General features: G+C 38.0%; 2 protein-coding genes across 2 annotated transcripts in view; one reads left to right on the top strand and one right to left on the bottom strand.

Moving 5' to 3' along the window:
* Nucleotides 1-15,835, bottom strand: part of LOC146480589 (TNF receptor-associated factor 4-like) — a 116,797-nt gene that overhangs the window by 11,648 nt on the left and 89,314 nt on the right. The gene's annotated exons all lie outside the window — the stretch shown is intronic.
* Nucleotides 669-15,835, top strand: part of LOC146480598 (uncharacterized) — a 15,684-nt gene continuing 517 nt past the window's right edge. The window contains exons 1-7 of the mRNA XM_085109786.1: nucleotides 669-1,990; nucleotides 2,325-2,382; nucleotides 3,821-3,925; nucleotides 8,628-8,786; nucleotides 9,155-9,235; nucleotides 11,242-11,319; nucleotides 13,188-15,835. The exon at nucleotides 13,188-15,835 is cut by the window's right edge and continues 517 nt beyond it. Of these exons, the coding sequence (XP_084965912.1) occupies nucleotides 1,797-1,990; nucleotides 2,325-2,382; nucleotides 3,821-3,925; nucleotides 8,628-8,786; nucleotides 9,155-9,235; nucleotides 11,242-11,319; nucleotides 13,188-14,099 (1,587 nt within the window). The 5' untranslated portion in view covers nucleotides 669-1,796 and the 3' untranslated portion in view covers nucleotides 14,100-15,835. The remainder of the gene's footprint in view (nucleotides 1,991-2,324; nucleotides 2,383-3,820; nucleotides 3,926-8,627; nucleotides 8,787-9,154; nucleotides 9,236-11,241; nucleotides 11,320-13,187) is intronic.

Below are 15,835 nucleotides of genomic sequence, written 5' to 3'. Positions count from 1 at the left end.
CTTACCTACTGACTGTGAGACCACTCGGCCCTTGCTCGTGAAAGGGAAACATCAAAACATTTTTTTGACAATAATATATGTACTATAACGCTGTGAGATAAAATTATAAGTTTGCTCACTGCAAAGGGAACGAGATAAGAGACAGTAAATAATAATGGGTTTTCTGCACCAATGCATGGTAGACCTCTTACAGTCAAACCGGATGTTTTTTTCCTCGCAACTTTGCAAACTTCCGTCGCAATGTTAATAGTGTTTGGCAGTTTGCTCCGAGCAATTTGCAACTGGCGCGATCAATTTGCAACCGTCGCGAGCAAATTGTAATTTTCAGTTCCAGTTCACTGTTGGACTATCTCTGAAGCATTTCAACCGGCGCTTAAAAAAAATACGGTCAAGATTGCCTTGTTTCAATTTTAGAAAAACGACCTCGGTTCAAAAAGGGAGGAAATTTCGCCCTTGAGATCGTCTGCTGGAAGAAATTTGCAACTGGCGCGATAAATTTGCAACCGGCGCGAACAAATTCTAATTTTCAGTTCCGGTTCACTGTTGGACTGTCTAGCGCGCGATCTGTGAAACATTTCAACCGGCGCTAAAAAATAGCTTATATCCTGGCACTAAAAAATGGCTTATATCAATTGCAGAAAAACGACTTCGGTTGAAAAAAGGGAGAAAATTATTGCCTTGCGGTCGTCTGGTGTTAGACAAGCAGCAATTCCTGAACGTGTTGGCCTTTCAAGAAAAACCGCTACCAACATTGTAATAAGTTTTTGCAAACTGGAAACTTGTTGCCGGGTAAACCTGGCTGGAAAGATCGAACAGTTTCAACACCCGAAGTTGTCGAGTTTGTAGAATACTGCAAGACTAAGAAACCAAGTATTCAAACTTCAGAAATTCGGCAGTCTCTTGTCGACGAGGAAATTTGTTACATCGCCAATCGTCCTTCTCGTTCAACAATTGGTGACATTCTGAGAAACGATCTGGATTTTACTTTCAAGAAAATTACCGTTACCCCTGAAGAGTCCCTCACAAATGAAAACCTCATGAAAACTCCAGATTATCCATATGCAAAACTATTTTTACTTTCACTGCAAACATATAGACAGTGTAATCACAATAAGCTTCAGTGAAGCTTGAAATCATACGGATAATAAATTGTAGATCGGAGATATTAAAGTATCAATATAAGTCATTTTTAAAGCTGGTTTCTTGCGGCGCCATGTTTTGACCAAGAATGTTCCATTGCTGTAGCAAAGAGATACAATCGCGACTGTGCCAACGGAATCAGAACTACCCGTTAACCGGTTTTGCTACCTGTCCAAAAGCTTTTCTCAAACTGATGTAACCATAAAATATTTTATTTTCGGTTACCTTAGAATCCCGTGTAAGCAATCTCTACAAAAACGCTGACCACAGTCGGACGTTTGCACAGCATCCCACGTTGGAAAAGGGCACACCATACACTCTTGGTTCGGTGACACTTCATCCACAAATTCATATTCGGAGCTATTCGCCGGTCATCAATGAGAGACACTTCAAAATCCTCGTCGTCGCGGAATGAGCTATCGCAAGGATTGTCTACGAAGTCCATTTCTGTCACCCGCAAAGGAAGATCGAAAGTACAGACTGTTCCGCCAATTTGCATGTAAAGACGCGAGGCAGGGATTGGTTAAGTTGATAGTACGTAAACATATTGAAAAGATTTCCACCAATCATATTGAAGAAATCTGACCAGTCCTCTCCAGAAAATGCATCGTTAAGCAACTTCCGCCCTTTTCTCTTTCGCTTGAGCTTCGACCATCATGGAGCCAGAGAACCCGATTGAATACGTTGAAGAACATATACATGAACCCAGATTTGGAGGCTATGATTTTATGTTTGCAGACGAGTTGCTTTTAGCCCAAACCTGCTCCATCTGTCTCCTTGCCATGCGGAATCCCGTGCAGACAATATGCGGCCACCGCTTCTGCGAAGATTGCTTGCTAGGAACATTTAGGTACGTACTGTTATTCATTTTCTACATGCTCCTTTTCTTGCTATGTATAATATTTCGCCTGATCGCGCATGATCATAAGTTGATAAGGACACTGGCTTTAAGTGTCATCCTAGACTGTGAGTATGAATCAAGGGAAATCACGATGGACCAACAGTCGGTTATGGCAATCTAGACCAGCACCTCCAAGTCGACGGATGTAGGTTACAAATTAGAACTTGTCCTGATTTCTTCGGTTTTGTTTTTATCTAGATCAAACGGAAACTGTGCGAGTTATCTTTGCCAGTGAATTTGAAGCCAAATCAGTTCCGTTTTACAATAAATTTCTTCTTTTCAGGCAAAGCAATGAACGTGTTTGCCCACAAGACAGAAATCGTATTCCTGAAGATAGAGGAGTGAGTAAATCTGCGTGCTTTATTTTTGGCAGCATTACTATATAATTTTTCTTCATTAGAATAAGGTTAGAATTCACAGACTCGGGGCACTGTCTCATCACTTCAACTCTTAGAATGCACACGTTTCATTTACGTTCGAAATTGAATAGCTTGAATTTAAATTGCTTTATCGGTACATGTCGTTAGCAAGACGATGACTAAATCGGCTCAAAGCGCGGGTTTACACAGTTTCAAGCTCAAAATGCCAAGATCACTTCCAGTACTGTCATATAAGATTTGTAATTCATTTTCGCTCCTGGAACTTGAAATTCTATTGCTGATAGCATAGAGTAGATGGTATATGTAGTAAATTGAAATGCATTACGTGGCAAATGCTATTCAAAATTTGCTTGTGAAACACATGAAATCACTGATAGACTATAAATAAAACATGACTGCTTACAATTTTCGTATATATTTCACAAGAACCACCCGCAGAGCTTCTACCAATGAACACCATAAATCAGCCATAACAGACCACGTCTGTCAGAACAATCATACTATGAATTGGGAAGCAAGTGAAATAGTTGAGCAGGACGGCGACAAGTTTAAGCGATGAATTAAAGACAGCATATGTATTAGATCGAACACTCCTACGATGAACAGGAACGAGGGAGCCTATCAGCTTTCTCCCATATGGACACAAGTGATCTCCACCCCCAAACCAGGGGGAAGCGGGCGTCTACAGAGTGACTTTGCGCATTTATCGCAATAATCAACACCTCCTCAAAAGCCTATTTAAGGCTTCTGACACTTTTCATGCTTTTCAAGTTTTGATAAAGATGGCTGACAGTCATCGAAACTGTCAGCATTAATAAGACGGTAATATAAGACTGGCCATGTTGTAAGAACATTTAAATCGACCGTATGTATTCTATTCTAGTATTTTTTTTTTCAAGCTCACTGCTAGTGAATTAGATAAAATTTTAAAAGTTAAAGTTATTGTTATTCATTGATACAGAGTTAACCAACAACAATAAATAGTGTTGTTCGACTTTTCAATATATTCATAGGTACAAAATTAAGAGATACGGCTTGATTTGTGCTTATCAGATTTTAAAAACTTCATTACGGTGGATTATCAGATGCGTCAGTATTATTGGTTTAGTTCCGAGCCCGGCATTAATTTTATTAGCATTGAAGTTCGATTTCAGATATTACATGTAACTCCGGGACCGCGTACTGAACACTTATCTGTTTGATAACAAAAGCCAGCCGAGGATTATATTTCTCATAAAATTACATTTGAGTGATCATAGTATGACTGAATTTCATAATATTATAACTAAAAAATATACTGATTAAGTGTTCAGGAGGACGTAACGGAAATATCTACTTGATTTCTTTCTTCTTTCTTTCTTTCTTTTTTTTTTTTTTTTTTTTTTTTTTTTTTGTATAGTTCTTTCGAGATGTGGCTTGGGAGAGGGAGAAACTTTCGCTCCGTGTCGAATGTAAAAAGATTGATTTAGGATGTACCTGGATCGGAGAACTACGTCATTACGAGGTTAGTTTTCGTTTTTTTGTGTGTGTGTGTGTGTGCTGCAGATATGATTTTGTTATTTATTTGCAATAGTAAGTATACTATTCATAATCACGAAAAACTTGACGCTATTTACAAGATGTTACTTACAATGCACAACTACGGTAGCAAGGAACTTTGGAATAAAATTAACATGGCAGCGGAAGAATCTATTTCCCTAAACAATTTAACAAAGAAATAAGTATACAAGAAAAAGAGAAGAAACTGTAAGATAGTTGTTTTATATATATATATTTAAAGAAGATGTTGTATTTTACGCTTGTAAATGATTTTATTTATAAAGTCCGAGATCGATAATGAATCATTCTGGAGTTTTCTTTTCTTAATATAGTATGCTACAGATATGATTAACAATTATTCTACGACTAAGCGTTAGGCCGATGGCCGGTATGAGATGAAAGATAGTCGACGAGGGGCATAGCGCCGATTTGACTATAATAATCGCATTTCCGACAAGATGAAGTGGAATACTTGTTTATTCAAAGAAAATAAGAAAAATTGTTTAAAAAATCTTGCTGATTTCATTTCGTGAGAAAGATCAGAAGACCCTTTAATGGCTGATCTGATCCTACGTCCGCTAAGCCAACAAAAAAACTATCCAATGATCGGTTCTTTATAGCAAGAGTTATCATAGCAGAGAAATAATATTTAAGCCTATATTTGATAGTAATTATTGCAAGGGCAGAGACTGGGCTGCTAGATGATTATTAAGCCAAGCAGCCGTAGACTGAACTTGTTCAAAATAAGAGTTATGATATATCTTCTTAAAGAGCACTACTAGATCTGCTTTTGATGGTGTCTTTCGATCCATGCGTTGTCACATTTGTAAGTGCACAAATCTTGGCTATTACTGTAGTGTTATGCGTTGAAACTATCGATCATAAAGCAAGTCTAGAGAGGAGGGCTGCCTTAGACAATGTATTGTTTTTAGTTTTGTGGTAGCCACCAAGAGCAAAAATTTGTTTTGTTTTTTTTGTGTCTTTTTAATTTTTGTGAAACTGATAACTAACCCACCGCGAAAAGAAAAAGCTACCTGTGGGTTCAGTGTATTACTTTTCGTTATTTTGTTGTTGTTGTTGTTGTTTTTGAAGGAAGTAGCTATATAGCTGGTACTTTTCTCGCATTCACCGATCCATATTCCTTTACTTCGCGACTACATGTAACTTTGGCGGCAATAGCAACCACGTAAAAAAAACGCGAGATGTTAGCTGGGTGGTACGTGAAATGTTATTCATTGAACGAGTTCAGAAATTCAGCTCGAACTTCCCTTAAGGCTGGTTTTCACTAGCGACGGAGTCGGAGTCGGAATCGTAAGCGGAGTCGTAAGAGCGCTTATGACCTAGTGAAAATCAAAAATCAGAGTCGTAAGCGGAGTCATAAGCGCGACGGAATCGGAGTCAGAAGAATCAGAACGTTTCCATTTTCTTCCGACTCCGCTTACGACTCCGTCGCTTACGTTCCGGAATCGGAACGCTGTTTTCACTAGATCATAAGCTCTACGCTTTTGATAACGACTCCGACTCCGACTTCCTCGCTAGTGAAAACCAGCCTTTACAAGCTCCAACAATTATTCCACGAGCGCGCGTTGGATATAAGATGATAGGGGACGGACCATTAGAAAAGTGATGGAGGGGGGGGGGGGGGGTGGGGAAAATACAAAAAAAAAAAAAATTCGTGCAAGCCAAAATGCCCGAAAAAAAATTCTTGCAAGCCGAGACGGAAGAAAAAAAATTCTTACAGAAGGAGATTAAGGAATTATTATAGAAAATACCTTTTATTGTTTTAATGACAGAAAATTTCTTCCAGAATGCCCCAAAATGGCCTTTTTAATATTTTGAAAATCTAAATTTTTTTGTGGAAGTTTGTTTTGTGCGAACAACAAACCAACCCCACATTTTGTGTCGTGGCTGGAATTTACCCTTACTACAACTCAGTATTTTGTTTTGTGTTTGTAACTGGTAGTAAGCCCAGTAATCACGAACAATAGTTCTCAAACTCATTAATAATTCACCAAGAGAAAACAAAGAAAATCACTACCGTGACCGTGGTTTGGATATGTGATCCTAATTACCATAAAATTTTGCCAACTTTAGCCTTGAATTTCTCCAAGAATTATTGATCATTTGAGAAGCCATATCAAACACTCGAAAGTGTGTTTCATCAGATATCCAAACACCTCGAAGTCGTTTGAAAAAACTCGGCTTCGCCTCGTTTTTTCAACCTACTTCTCAGTGTTTGGATATCTGATGAAACACTCTTCCTCGTGTTTGATATATTACGTCAATTAGTTTTGAAGAAAAACGATTTTGTCAGTAAAACGCTTCCAGCATATCTGCTTATCCATAACGCGCTTTGTAGTTTAATTCGTTGGGCCACAGAGTGCTTTATGGTTACAAAATTTAAAAAACTGAGTCATTTTCAAGAAGTCCTGTTAAACGCAGTGTGTATGAGAAAGGCACACGTGGAAAGAATTGAATAGTTTCATTCATCAGCATCATGTTATAACGAAAGTGTTAAGGACGGTGCCTACTAATACAGAAGTATTTTTGAGCGGTTTATGACTGTGCAGGAAAAGCAGACCTTTGCAAGGGCTATTGGAATCCAAAAAGAAAATTGGGGGTAACCACGCATTTTTCAGAGATAATTTAGCAACAATATTTCTAAAAGGCACCAAAATATAAAGAAATGTATGGCAGTTTTTCCTAAATTGAAGCTTAATTATCTCTGAAAAATGCATGGTTAGCCCCAATTTTCTTTGGGGATACCAAGAGCACTTGCTAAGTTCTGCTTTCTCCGCATAGTTTTAAACCGCGCATTAATATCCCTGTATTAGTGAGCACTACCCATAGGAAACCCGACTATCTCGAGATGCGTAGAACGTATGCGCAGTGACGATAGTAGGCACCGTCCTTAAAGAGACAAATTCTAGTAATAGTAGCACCAACACATAACTGAAACATTCTACAAAAATATATTTAAAAGAAGCAAGATCATACATAAATTAAGTCCGATCATATACAAAAAAATATGATTTGCATTTTAATCATTGTGATATAAAGTAAGAATCAACATTTCACTGTGCTAATGATACTCTATTGTGTATAAAATGAAAGGGGACTGTGTCTGTACTAAAAGAGTATCCATGTAATATTAAGCAAAAACATTAACAATCCCACCATGGATTTGACTTTTAAATTTTAAGTAAATTGAGATTATATACTACTTGAAGTGCTTGTTATGAAACATTTCATAAGATTTCTTGGCGCCAACACTTTTGAAAAATTTTGAATCAATTGTTATTAAAATGTGTTAAAAAGTAAACAATCAATAAACAGACAGTACATGAAATTTGATTTAAATTATTTTAAAATGATGACCAGTCTTGTAATTAAGTATGAGGCTGATTTTGCTACCAGCTCTAGATACTACTTAGACACTAATTTCGTTGTTTTTGTTTAGTTTTGGCCATTATGCTGTAATTTTTAGATATTGTCTCAGGGGTTAAAGGTAATCATTCCAAGCCCACAAAGTACAACTTTTTTTAAAAATCTTGTATTTAAAGTTTTTTTTTTTTCTGGAAAACAACAACAACAAAAAATTCGTGCAGAGGGTATCAACCGAAAAAAAAAAAAATTCCTGCACAAGTACTGAGTAAAAAAAAAAAAAAAAAATTCCTGCAAACTGAAAATCCCCCACCCCTCCCCTCCCCCCCATCACTTTTCTAATGGTCCGTCCCTAGACAGCCAAAGGGGCACAAAGGATCACAAAGCGCCGAGTTGGTTATAATTATCATCCGAAATCCAACAAGCGTGGGTGGAATAATTGTTTTATTAAAATGAGAGAAAGAAAACAACAACGAAAACAAGAAGTATCGTTACTTCTTGCTGATTTCATTGATAAGAAAGACCAGAACACGATTTAATGGCTGCTATTTCTCAGGCGTGGCCGCTGAAGCCAATCAAAACTCTTGAATTGCGTCATCCAAAAATCCAGCTTCTCCCAAAAATGCTTTTGAAATGTGAGCAAAATAAAGCGGAACCAGGAAATTTTCATTTTTTCTCCTTTCAATGATATAGAGCTAAAGCAAAAAAAAAAAAACGACACCATGATTTACAAGAAGAGGATAGGGGCGCAGGAAATACAACGGAATAGCTGGCGTGATCATCCCTTTTTTTTTTTAACGCGACGGATCTGTTTTAAATGTTACTCGTCATGTAGTGATGACGGAGGCATTTGCGATAAAAAGCGCTCACGGTCCGGATTAAAATCTGAAAGTTAAAATGTAAAGCATGAAGGCTACCGACAATATGCAAGTTTTAACATCTAGAACGTCAGTTTTCAATCAACAGCATAGTTGTGATAGGCATGCATAAAGCTGGAAAAGATAACTTTTGTGCTTGAAGTAGGGATTCCAAGTGTGACATCTTGGACCTCTATTTATCGGTAATTTTCCTTTCACTTTGTCATAAGAATTTCATATAAACTTAAAAAATGTGTTTTTTTGGAGGAAGCTTTCTTCTAAGTGGTCTGTAGCGTTTATAAATGAATAAAAATATATTTCCATATAAAGCTGGGATATAGGCTATTTTCCCTATTCGGCTATCTGAACAAGTAGTTCAGGCTTATTTATTGCAACTAGTTGACACCGGTGTTACTCCTTTCACAGAGCCACTTCAACCTGTGTGAATATGAAGAAATTGGTTGTGATGACTGCGATGAGGAGATGGAGAGGAGGTTCCTATCCTGTCATATGAGATTACTGTGCCCCAACAGGATTGTGCAGTGTGAACACTGCTCGGAGGAGTTTGCTTTCTGGCGCTTAGAGGTGAGGCGATTGAAAGAAATTTTATGAATCCTTATCTTTTATCATAGGTATGGCCCCTTGTTTCTCGTTTTTCTCGTTAGAACACAAGATATGACGCCCTTTTTAGCAAGAAGGGACCACTCTGACTCGCATTCATTGTAAGAGTCAGAATTCATTGCAAGAGTCAGAATTGAACATGAGAATTTCCTCTGTGTTTCATAAGAAAAACAAAACAAAACAAACAAACAAACAAACAAAGGTAGTTGCACTTTTGAGACTAGCCCTTCAAAAGCTCCGGCTGCAGTGGTTTTAAAATAGGTCTCAGGTTGTTAGAGAACGGACAGAAAAACACACTCGCTTTTTCTCTGTCGCTTTTTTTTCTTGAACAGGATCATCAATCTTACGAATGCACTCGTTTCCCCCTGGAATGCCCTCAGCAATGTGAAGTGCAGGCCATACCCCGAGAAGAGGTACAGTAATAATACATTTATACTGAGTTTAACGTTTCAATAGGCATACACCTTCTTACGCTCAGAAATCACAATGACCGTGGCGGCTTCCATGGTAGTACTTGGTTGGAACGAACACTGAATATTGAAAGAGCAAACGGGAAAATTCTTGATACATTCGTAACGCGTCCACTGTTAGTTCATTTTTCTTGTTCCCACTATCGGGAACACTCGCTACAACAATCGCAGATATACAAGTCTTGAACTCAAATCATTCAGCAATCATGCAGCCTGTATCATTAGTCCTAGGGAACGCGTTGTTGAGCTAGCTACTATAATTTTAATGCTACTAGTAATGCTTTTTATTAAAAAGAAACTCTTCTAAACCACTGACTGTAAAAACATAAGAATAAAAGTTCGTTCTGGATTTTTAGCCTATATTATAAAGGTTTATTCAGCAGCCGCGTTATAGCCCTCTCTACGCTCATCAGCTATTTAACTTCTCCTCCAGGAGATTGAGCTAATTGAATATCCCGAGCCTGGGATCTGCATAAAATTTGTATATGACCAAATGACGTGTCAAATACAAGATGGCGGATGCAAGACAAATGGCTGAAAATAAGACTTAAGAGGCTGTCCGCCTTAGAACGGATAAGGCAAACCGATTTTGCTGAATTTTTCTATGGACATCAATCATTATATCCCATAAACAAAAATCACATTTACTGAGCTCAATGCGATTTTTTTCGTTGTTGGCGAGGCGGTTTACAAGGTGACCTCAAAACTACTCAATTTACCTTTGGGGACTCCACAATTTATCTATACATTGCCGGTGCTGCCAAAAAGTAGTTCGTTGTTCAAACAGCTTCAATATTTTACACATTGAAGTCCCATTTGTAAATAACAATTTCAAGATTTAACTTTTTTTGTTTTGTGTGAATTTTTGGCTGAGTTACAATTTTTTCAAAATACCTCCTCCTTAACTTCAGAATGCAATAACCATAACATACATGTAGTTAAAGCCTACTTTCACAAAAGTGGGACCTGACCTAGGGTCCGAAGTCTATTTTATCTCAAAAGCACTAACACCAGTCTACTAACGTATGTAATAAAATTTCAGGGGGGCACTTTACGCTGCGTGCCATACAGAGCTCCGCGATTTCCCTAATATTCATGGATTTCAATCGAAACTAAACATAAAGCCGTCAGACCGATAGACACATTTCTGAACCGAGCTGTTTAAGAAATACAATGATAATCACTAGGTAAATATTTCTGGCCATTTAGCCATATTTTACAAAAGATCTGTCCTTTTATTGGTATTTTAAATGAAACCTCTTGAGCTATTTTTCTTTTCCATCATGTGCTATAGCAGTGTTTGTTTTGCGTGACTTTCAAGGTATATATTCAATTTGAAGCGATACCTTTCTTGTATGTATGAATAAAATCGGTAGTTAAAAATTCTCTCAAAGACAAAGAATTAGCCGGGGAAAAGGTTCCTTTCTCCCTCTCATAGTATGTGAACTGGTTTCTTTACGTTTTGTGACGCAGTGTTTTCTATCAATGTAACAAGACTCCGTTGTTCATTTCAGTCGTATTCAATTAAAACCCAGAGGTGTTTTAATTTGAATATTTTGTCAAAACCCTCCTAGCACATTCCGAAAGGTTGGTATTACTTAAAAATGTCTGCTATTCCATCCAGTTGTTCCCTGCATGAAAAATTACAGACTCATAGTGGATCCAGTAGAGACAAGGAGAGCTTTGTTTTGCTTTCTGAAAGCAACTCAAATATATTGGCGCATTTGGCGAGCTGTCACTTATCAAAATGCGGCGATATTACCGAGGTCGAGCTTATCTTCGGAAAAGAGCGGATATTTGTGGATCGTCATCGACATAGCTCTATAAGCTTTAATTTGATATAAGGGTTTAGGTATCTACAGTTTAAATCTGACACGCTACATGGCTTGGACGTGTGACACCTCGAAAGGCATTCGGTAACCTTAAACAACAACATACTTCTTTTACAGGTGGAGTCTCATGTAAGAGATGATTGCTTGATGACGGTAGTGGTCTGCCCTTACGAGGAAGCTGGCTGCACCTTCCATGTAGGTTTACTCGAACAAAAATGTATCGTACGTTATCAATTATTATCGCGATCCTGGGGGATCTTCTTATTGCGCTGAGAAGACGTTATTTTGCGATAATGTTGTCTCAAAATGACGGTTTCTGATTGGCTCAAAAACTGTCATGTAAGCATGGAAGCACGGCACTTAAATGGGATCAGCGCGCACAGAGAAAAAAAGAAACGCTAATAATCTTAAACCTGCTTTGTTTTGTGGAAAACGTGCATCGTATACAGCTGATCTAACTTTTTCTTGAAGGTAAGCAAAAGAGTCTTGATTATAAATTCGTTGACTGAACAGAAATGGAATTTTTTCCCTGAACGTGAAAAACTGCCACGAAAACTAACAATGAGCTAAGATTCCAATACATTATGGCCGGCTCCGCATTTTCAAAGCAAAAATAAATGTTTGTGCAACTGTTGTTCATTTTTGAAAATTAGCGTGAATTTGACATTCATTTAGCGTTGAAAAGTTGAAAATGCTGGACAGAGTTTGCTGTACTCCGTCTTTTGAAACGTTGACATTGGTTGCAGAGGCGCGTAGCACGTAATTCGTTATGCGTCTGGGGAGCAGCGAAAGAGCGCTACATTTCTTAGGTTACGTAACTCTGGAGAAAAGGCGTGAGAGCCATGTACGCAATCTAGTTAAGAAATGTTTAAGCAGTAGCTTTCCACAGTTCTTTATGCACTATTTTAATAGGCCTTATCACGGTTTTCGACGCCATTTTGACGAGTAGGCAAACAGGCTCGAGATAACAGTGTTTGTATGGAAATCCGATGTCAAATAATTTTTTTCAAAACATCGCTTCTGAAAAATTCTTGAATTGGAAACTTTTGGCACTAGGAAAAGGATTTTAAGAAAAAAATTTGAGGGATGTAGCTGTGCCAGAAAGCGTGCAGTCGTGTTATGAACTTTCCATACATTTCCCTGTTTTTTTTTTTCCCGCGAGCTATTTTTAGAGCAGTTCACGGCTGGTTCGCTTTACAGACAAATGTACGGAAAATTCAAAACACGACTGGACGCTTTCTGGCACAGCTACATCCCTCAAATTTTTTTCTTAAAATCCTTTTCCTAGTGCCAAAAGTTTCTAATTCATGAATTTTTCAGAAGCGATTATTTATGAAAATTATTTGAGATCGGATTTCCATACAAACACTGTTATTTTCACGCCTGTTTGCCTACTCGTCAAAATGGCGTCGAAAACCGTGATAAGGCCTAATAACAGGGATGTATTGCCTAGAAGGACAATGGGCAGTGATAAACTTAGACTCCCGTCTGTGAAATTAGAATGCACGAAAAAACCTTTTTTTTATCATGGCTGTGTGATTTTTAATCAGAATTTTTAATCAGATTTAGAATTTTTAGTTTTTATTTTATATGAAATTTATAGCTATTTTTATTTATACTTAATTATCATTATTATTTGCACCTAATTTAGTTTATTATATAGGGTCTCTATGGATAGCAGTTTCTATCTTGTACCAAAACTGAAGGAGTTTCCCTATTGAAATAAAGGTTTCTTATCTTATCTTATGCGGACTCGAAAGTTCAAAATTTCTTAACGTTCTAAATCGTTAGCTGGGGTTAAAGTTCAGAGTCCGTATGTTATTGAAAGGCGTAGTAATACGATTTCAAATTTCTGCTAAACAAAGCGCGTTACTCTCAAAGAGGCAGCAGCGGAGATCATGGAGAGACAAACCCAGTTAGATACTTTTCCGGAAGAGACCAGCCTAAGAGCCAAAGGAATTATTAGTCAGCCAAAAAGAGTATAAGTTTAGACTGACTTTACCACGATTCATGTGTTCAAGGAAATACAAAATTTCAAATACCATTCCATTGTTTTTTTATAGGACAAACGGTGTAAGTTGAAAGTTCATCTTGATGAATTCAGCGAAGATCACCTGAGTAAAACGTGGTCAGAACTCCTCAAGACGAAAACAAGACTCATTGCGATGGAGAAAATAAGCGCTGATGTAGAAATCCTCCAAACGGAAAGAGAATCCATGGAAGTGACCTTAGAGAGAATTAGTGAGGAAATCAGTGAGCTAAAGTTGTCAGAGAAGAAACTTGAAGTGGAAAATATGACACTGCGGAGAAACGTTGCAGAACTTGGAAAGCAACATGCACAACTACAACTGACTTCTTCCAACAAACAGAAAGAGAGCAGGTCCCTGAAACAGACCATGGAAATTCAGAATATGGATCTCCGAAAAGAACTGACGGCTCTTAAATGTCAAGTTGACGAGATAAAAGTGGCCACTGCCAACCAAATGAAAGAGAGATCTTCGCTAAAACAACTTAATACTGAGATGACAGAATTAAGAAGGCAACTTGGAGAGCTCAAGCTGGCCAAAAACATGAACAAACAATCGTCGGTCGTTTGGGGACCATCTATAAAGGAAGCGGCCAGCGTAGAATGCAGAGGATCGTCGAAAAAGGAAGCGGCCGGCGAAGAATGCAGGGGATCGTCGAAAAAAGAAGCGGCGGCCGTAGAATGCAGGGGATCGTCTGCGGAACACTCTCTGTGGAAGCCGAAAACGAAATGGAAGGAAATTAAACGAATGGTAACAATGGAAGTAGGAAAAGGGCCGCTGCCGGCAGTGGAAGACAGTGACTCAGAAGATCTGTCGTATGAGATAAAGGCCGAGGACGCGGAAGAGGAGGAATGGTCCCACAACATGTACGATTTTTCGGTGGAGGACTCGCCTCATACTGTTGTCCGCAAGAAACGGAAAGGCCGAGTAAGGCAAAAGGAATGCTGAAATTGATGGGCCTCAAAAGTGCCTGAACCAGTCAATGTAATTACCATATATATATATATATAACATCTTTCGAAAGTCGAAAAGCACTAAAGGGAAGATTAAAATTAAATAATTTTTCCACTTTCAGAAGATAGGACAAGCTTTAGACTTACTAACCAATGAATCACTGTTTCGATTCGTGATGGCCAATCGCATAAGTAATTCTGATAGTATTTATAGCAGAAAAGGTAAAAGGTGGTTGGAGAGTCTAACTAAGAACATGAATCACTGTTTCTCGGCAGCTCCATGTCTGTCAGTGGTCGTCCGTTCCTCAATCAGCTCAGTCTATTGAAATGTTTTTTGGGATACGAGACAGTCAAATAATTATAGCTTTCCCCCTGAGACAAACCAGAATACTAAAACTTGCTAAAATGCTGTTTAAAGAGCGGCATGAAATAGTCTGAAAACAACGCAGAGACATAATCTCATAAGGTATGTACATGTACACTGTTTTTATACATGTGTACGATTTAATTGAACTCACCATACAAATTCTTATGTTTTGCCTTCAAGGTAACACGTTGTGAGCCTAGGTACTCTGTGACCAAACAAACCAAGTTTAGATGGGGGAAATGAGGTTTTTTAAAATTTATTTGCTTACTCTTGGTCTAAAAAAAGAATATGGCTGTTAAGAGTTAAGCCCTGAAATAGGGTGTGATACATAGCTTGGTATCAGCAGGTATGAATACGGTGAAACAATTAGCTGTATGGTCAAGTCTGAAATGTGCTAGGGCATGCAAATAATACACTTTGGTTTTGCACAGAGCTGGGATTGCCATGCAGCTCTTAGTACCCAATCTCTTGTCAATCAAAAATCTTATCTAACCAATGACATTCCATACTTGTAAACAAATTAGTCAAGTGTCCAATTCACCAACGAATTATGTCCTGAGAATAGAGTGTTTTCATATGACGTCACGGCGGCCATGTTGGTGTCCCAAACTAAACCTCTGGGAATTGAACTGAATACTTTCTTTTGTTTCAGTAAACCAATATGGCCGATAGTCACGTGAATGAAAACGCTCTAAAGCCATTGTAAGATGTTGATGTCTTTATAGCTGAAATTAGTGACAGCTATCAAATGAATATAATTAATTTTCTACCTGTCTCATAGATGTAACAAGTGGCTGCCCAAATGCATGAGGGTCAGCAAAATGCTTTATTACTTCTTCAAAAGGTTTATTCTCGCTCACACCAAATGCGTTGATCTAAAAATTGTCTAGAATATATTTACGGAAGAGTAATGTTTGGTAGTCTCCCTCGCAGCCGTTTTTTGGGCTGTCACAGCCCAAAAAACGGCTGCGAGGGAGACTGACTGTTTGGCAGCTTTTTTTCAAATCAATATCTTCGAAAGGTCTAAATTTTGAGCCAAAATAAAAGACTTTTCTAGACATTTTGACAGCTGGACATTCTTAGAATTAAATTAGACATTCTCAAGACTGTTCATTAAGAGCGGTTCGCCTAATAAAAAAAAATAACGAAAATGTCCCATACTGTAAATTTTTAGTTCAAAAGGTTAAAATATCCCAGTGTAATTTCCAACGTGGGGAATTACGTTTGTACGTCCTACTCCTTTAGAATCCTTATTTACGTAACGAATGAATACACAGTATTAAAATGTAAAGCTATTTACTGTTTTACTTATGTGCAACAGCATGAAAGCTTCCAGGCTAGCCTATGAACAGGCAATCAAGTGG

The sequence above is a fragment of the Pavona decussata genome, unplaced genomic scaffold (genome assembly GCF_977016875.1).
Source record: "Pavona decussata unplaced genomic scaffold, jaPavDecu1.1 SCAFFOLD_53, whole genome shotgun sequence".
In the NCBI taxonomy this organism is placed as follows: domain Eukaryota; kingdom Metazoa; phylum Cnidaria; class Anthozoa; order Scleractinia; family Agariciidae; genus Pavona; species Pavona decussata.
Note: the sequence above shows the minus strand (reverse complement) of the source record. Positions and strands in the feature narration are given on the sequence as shown.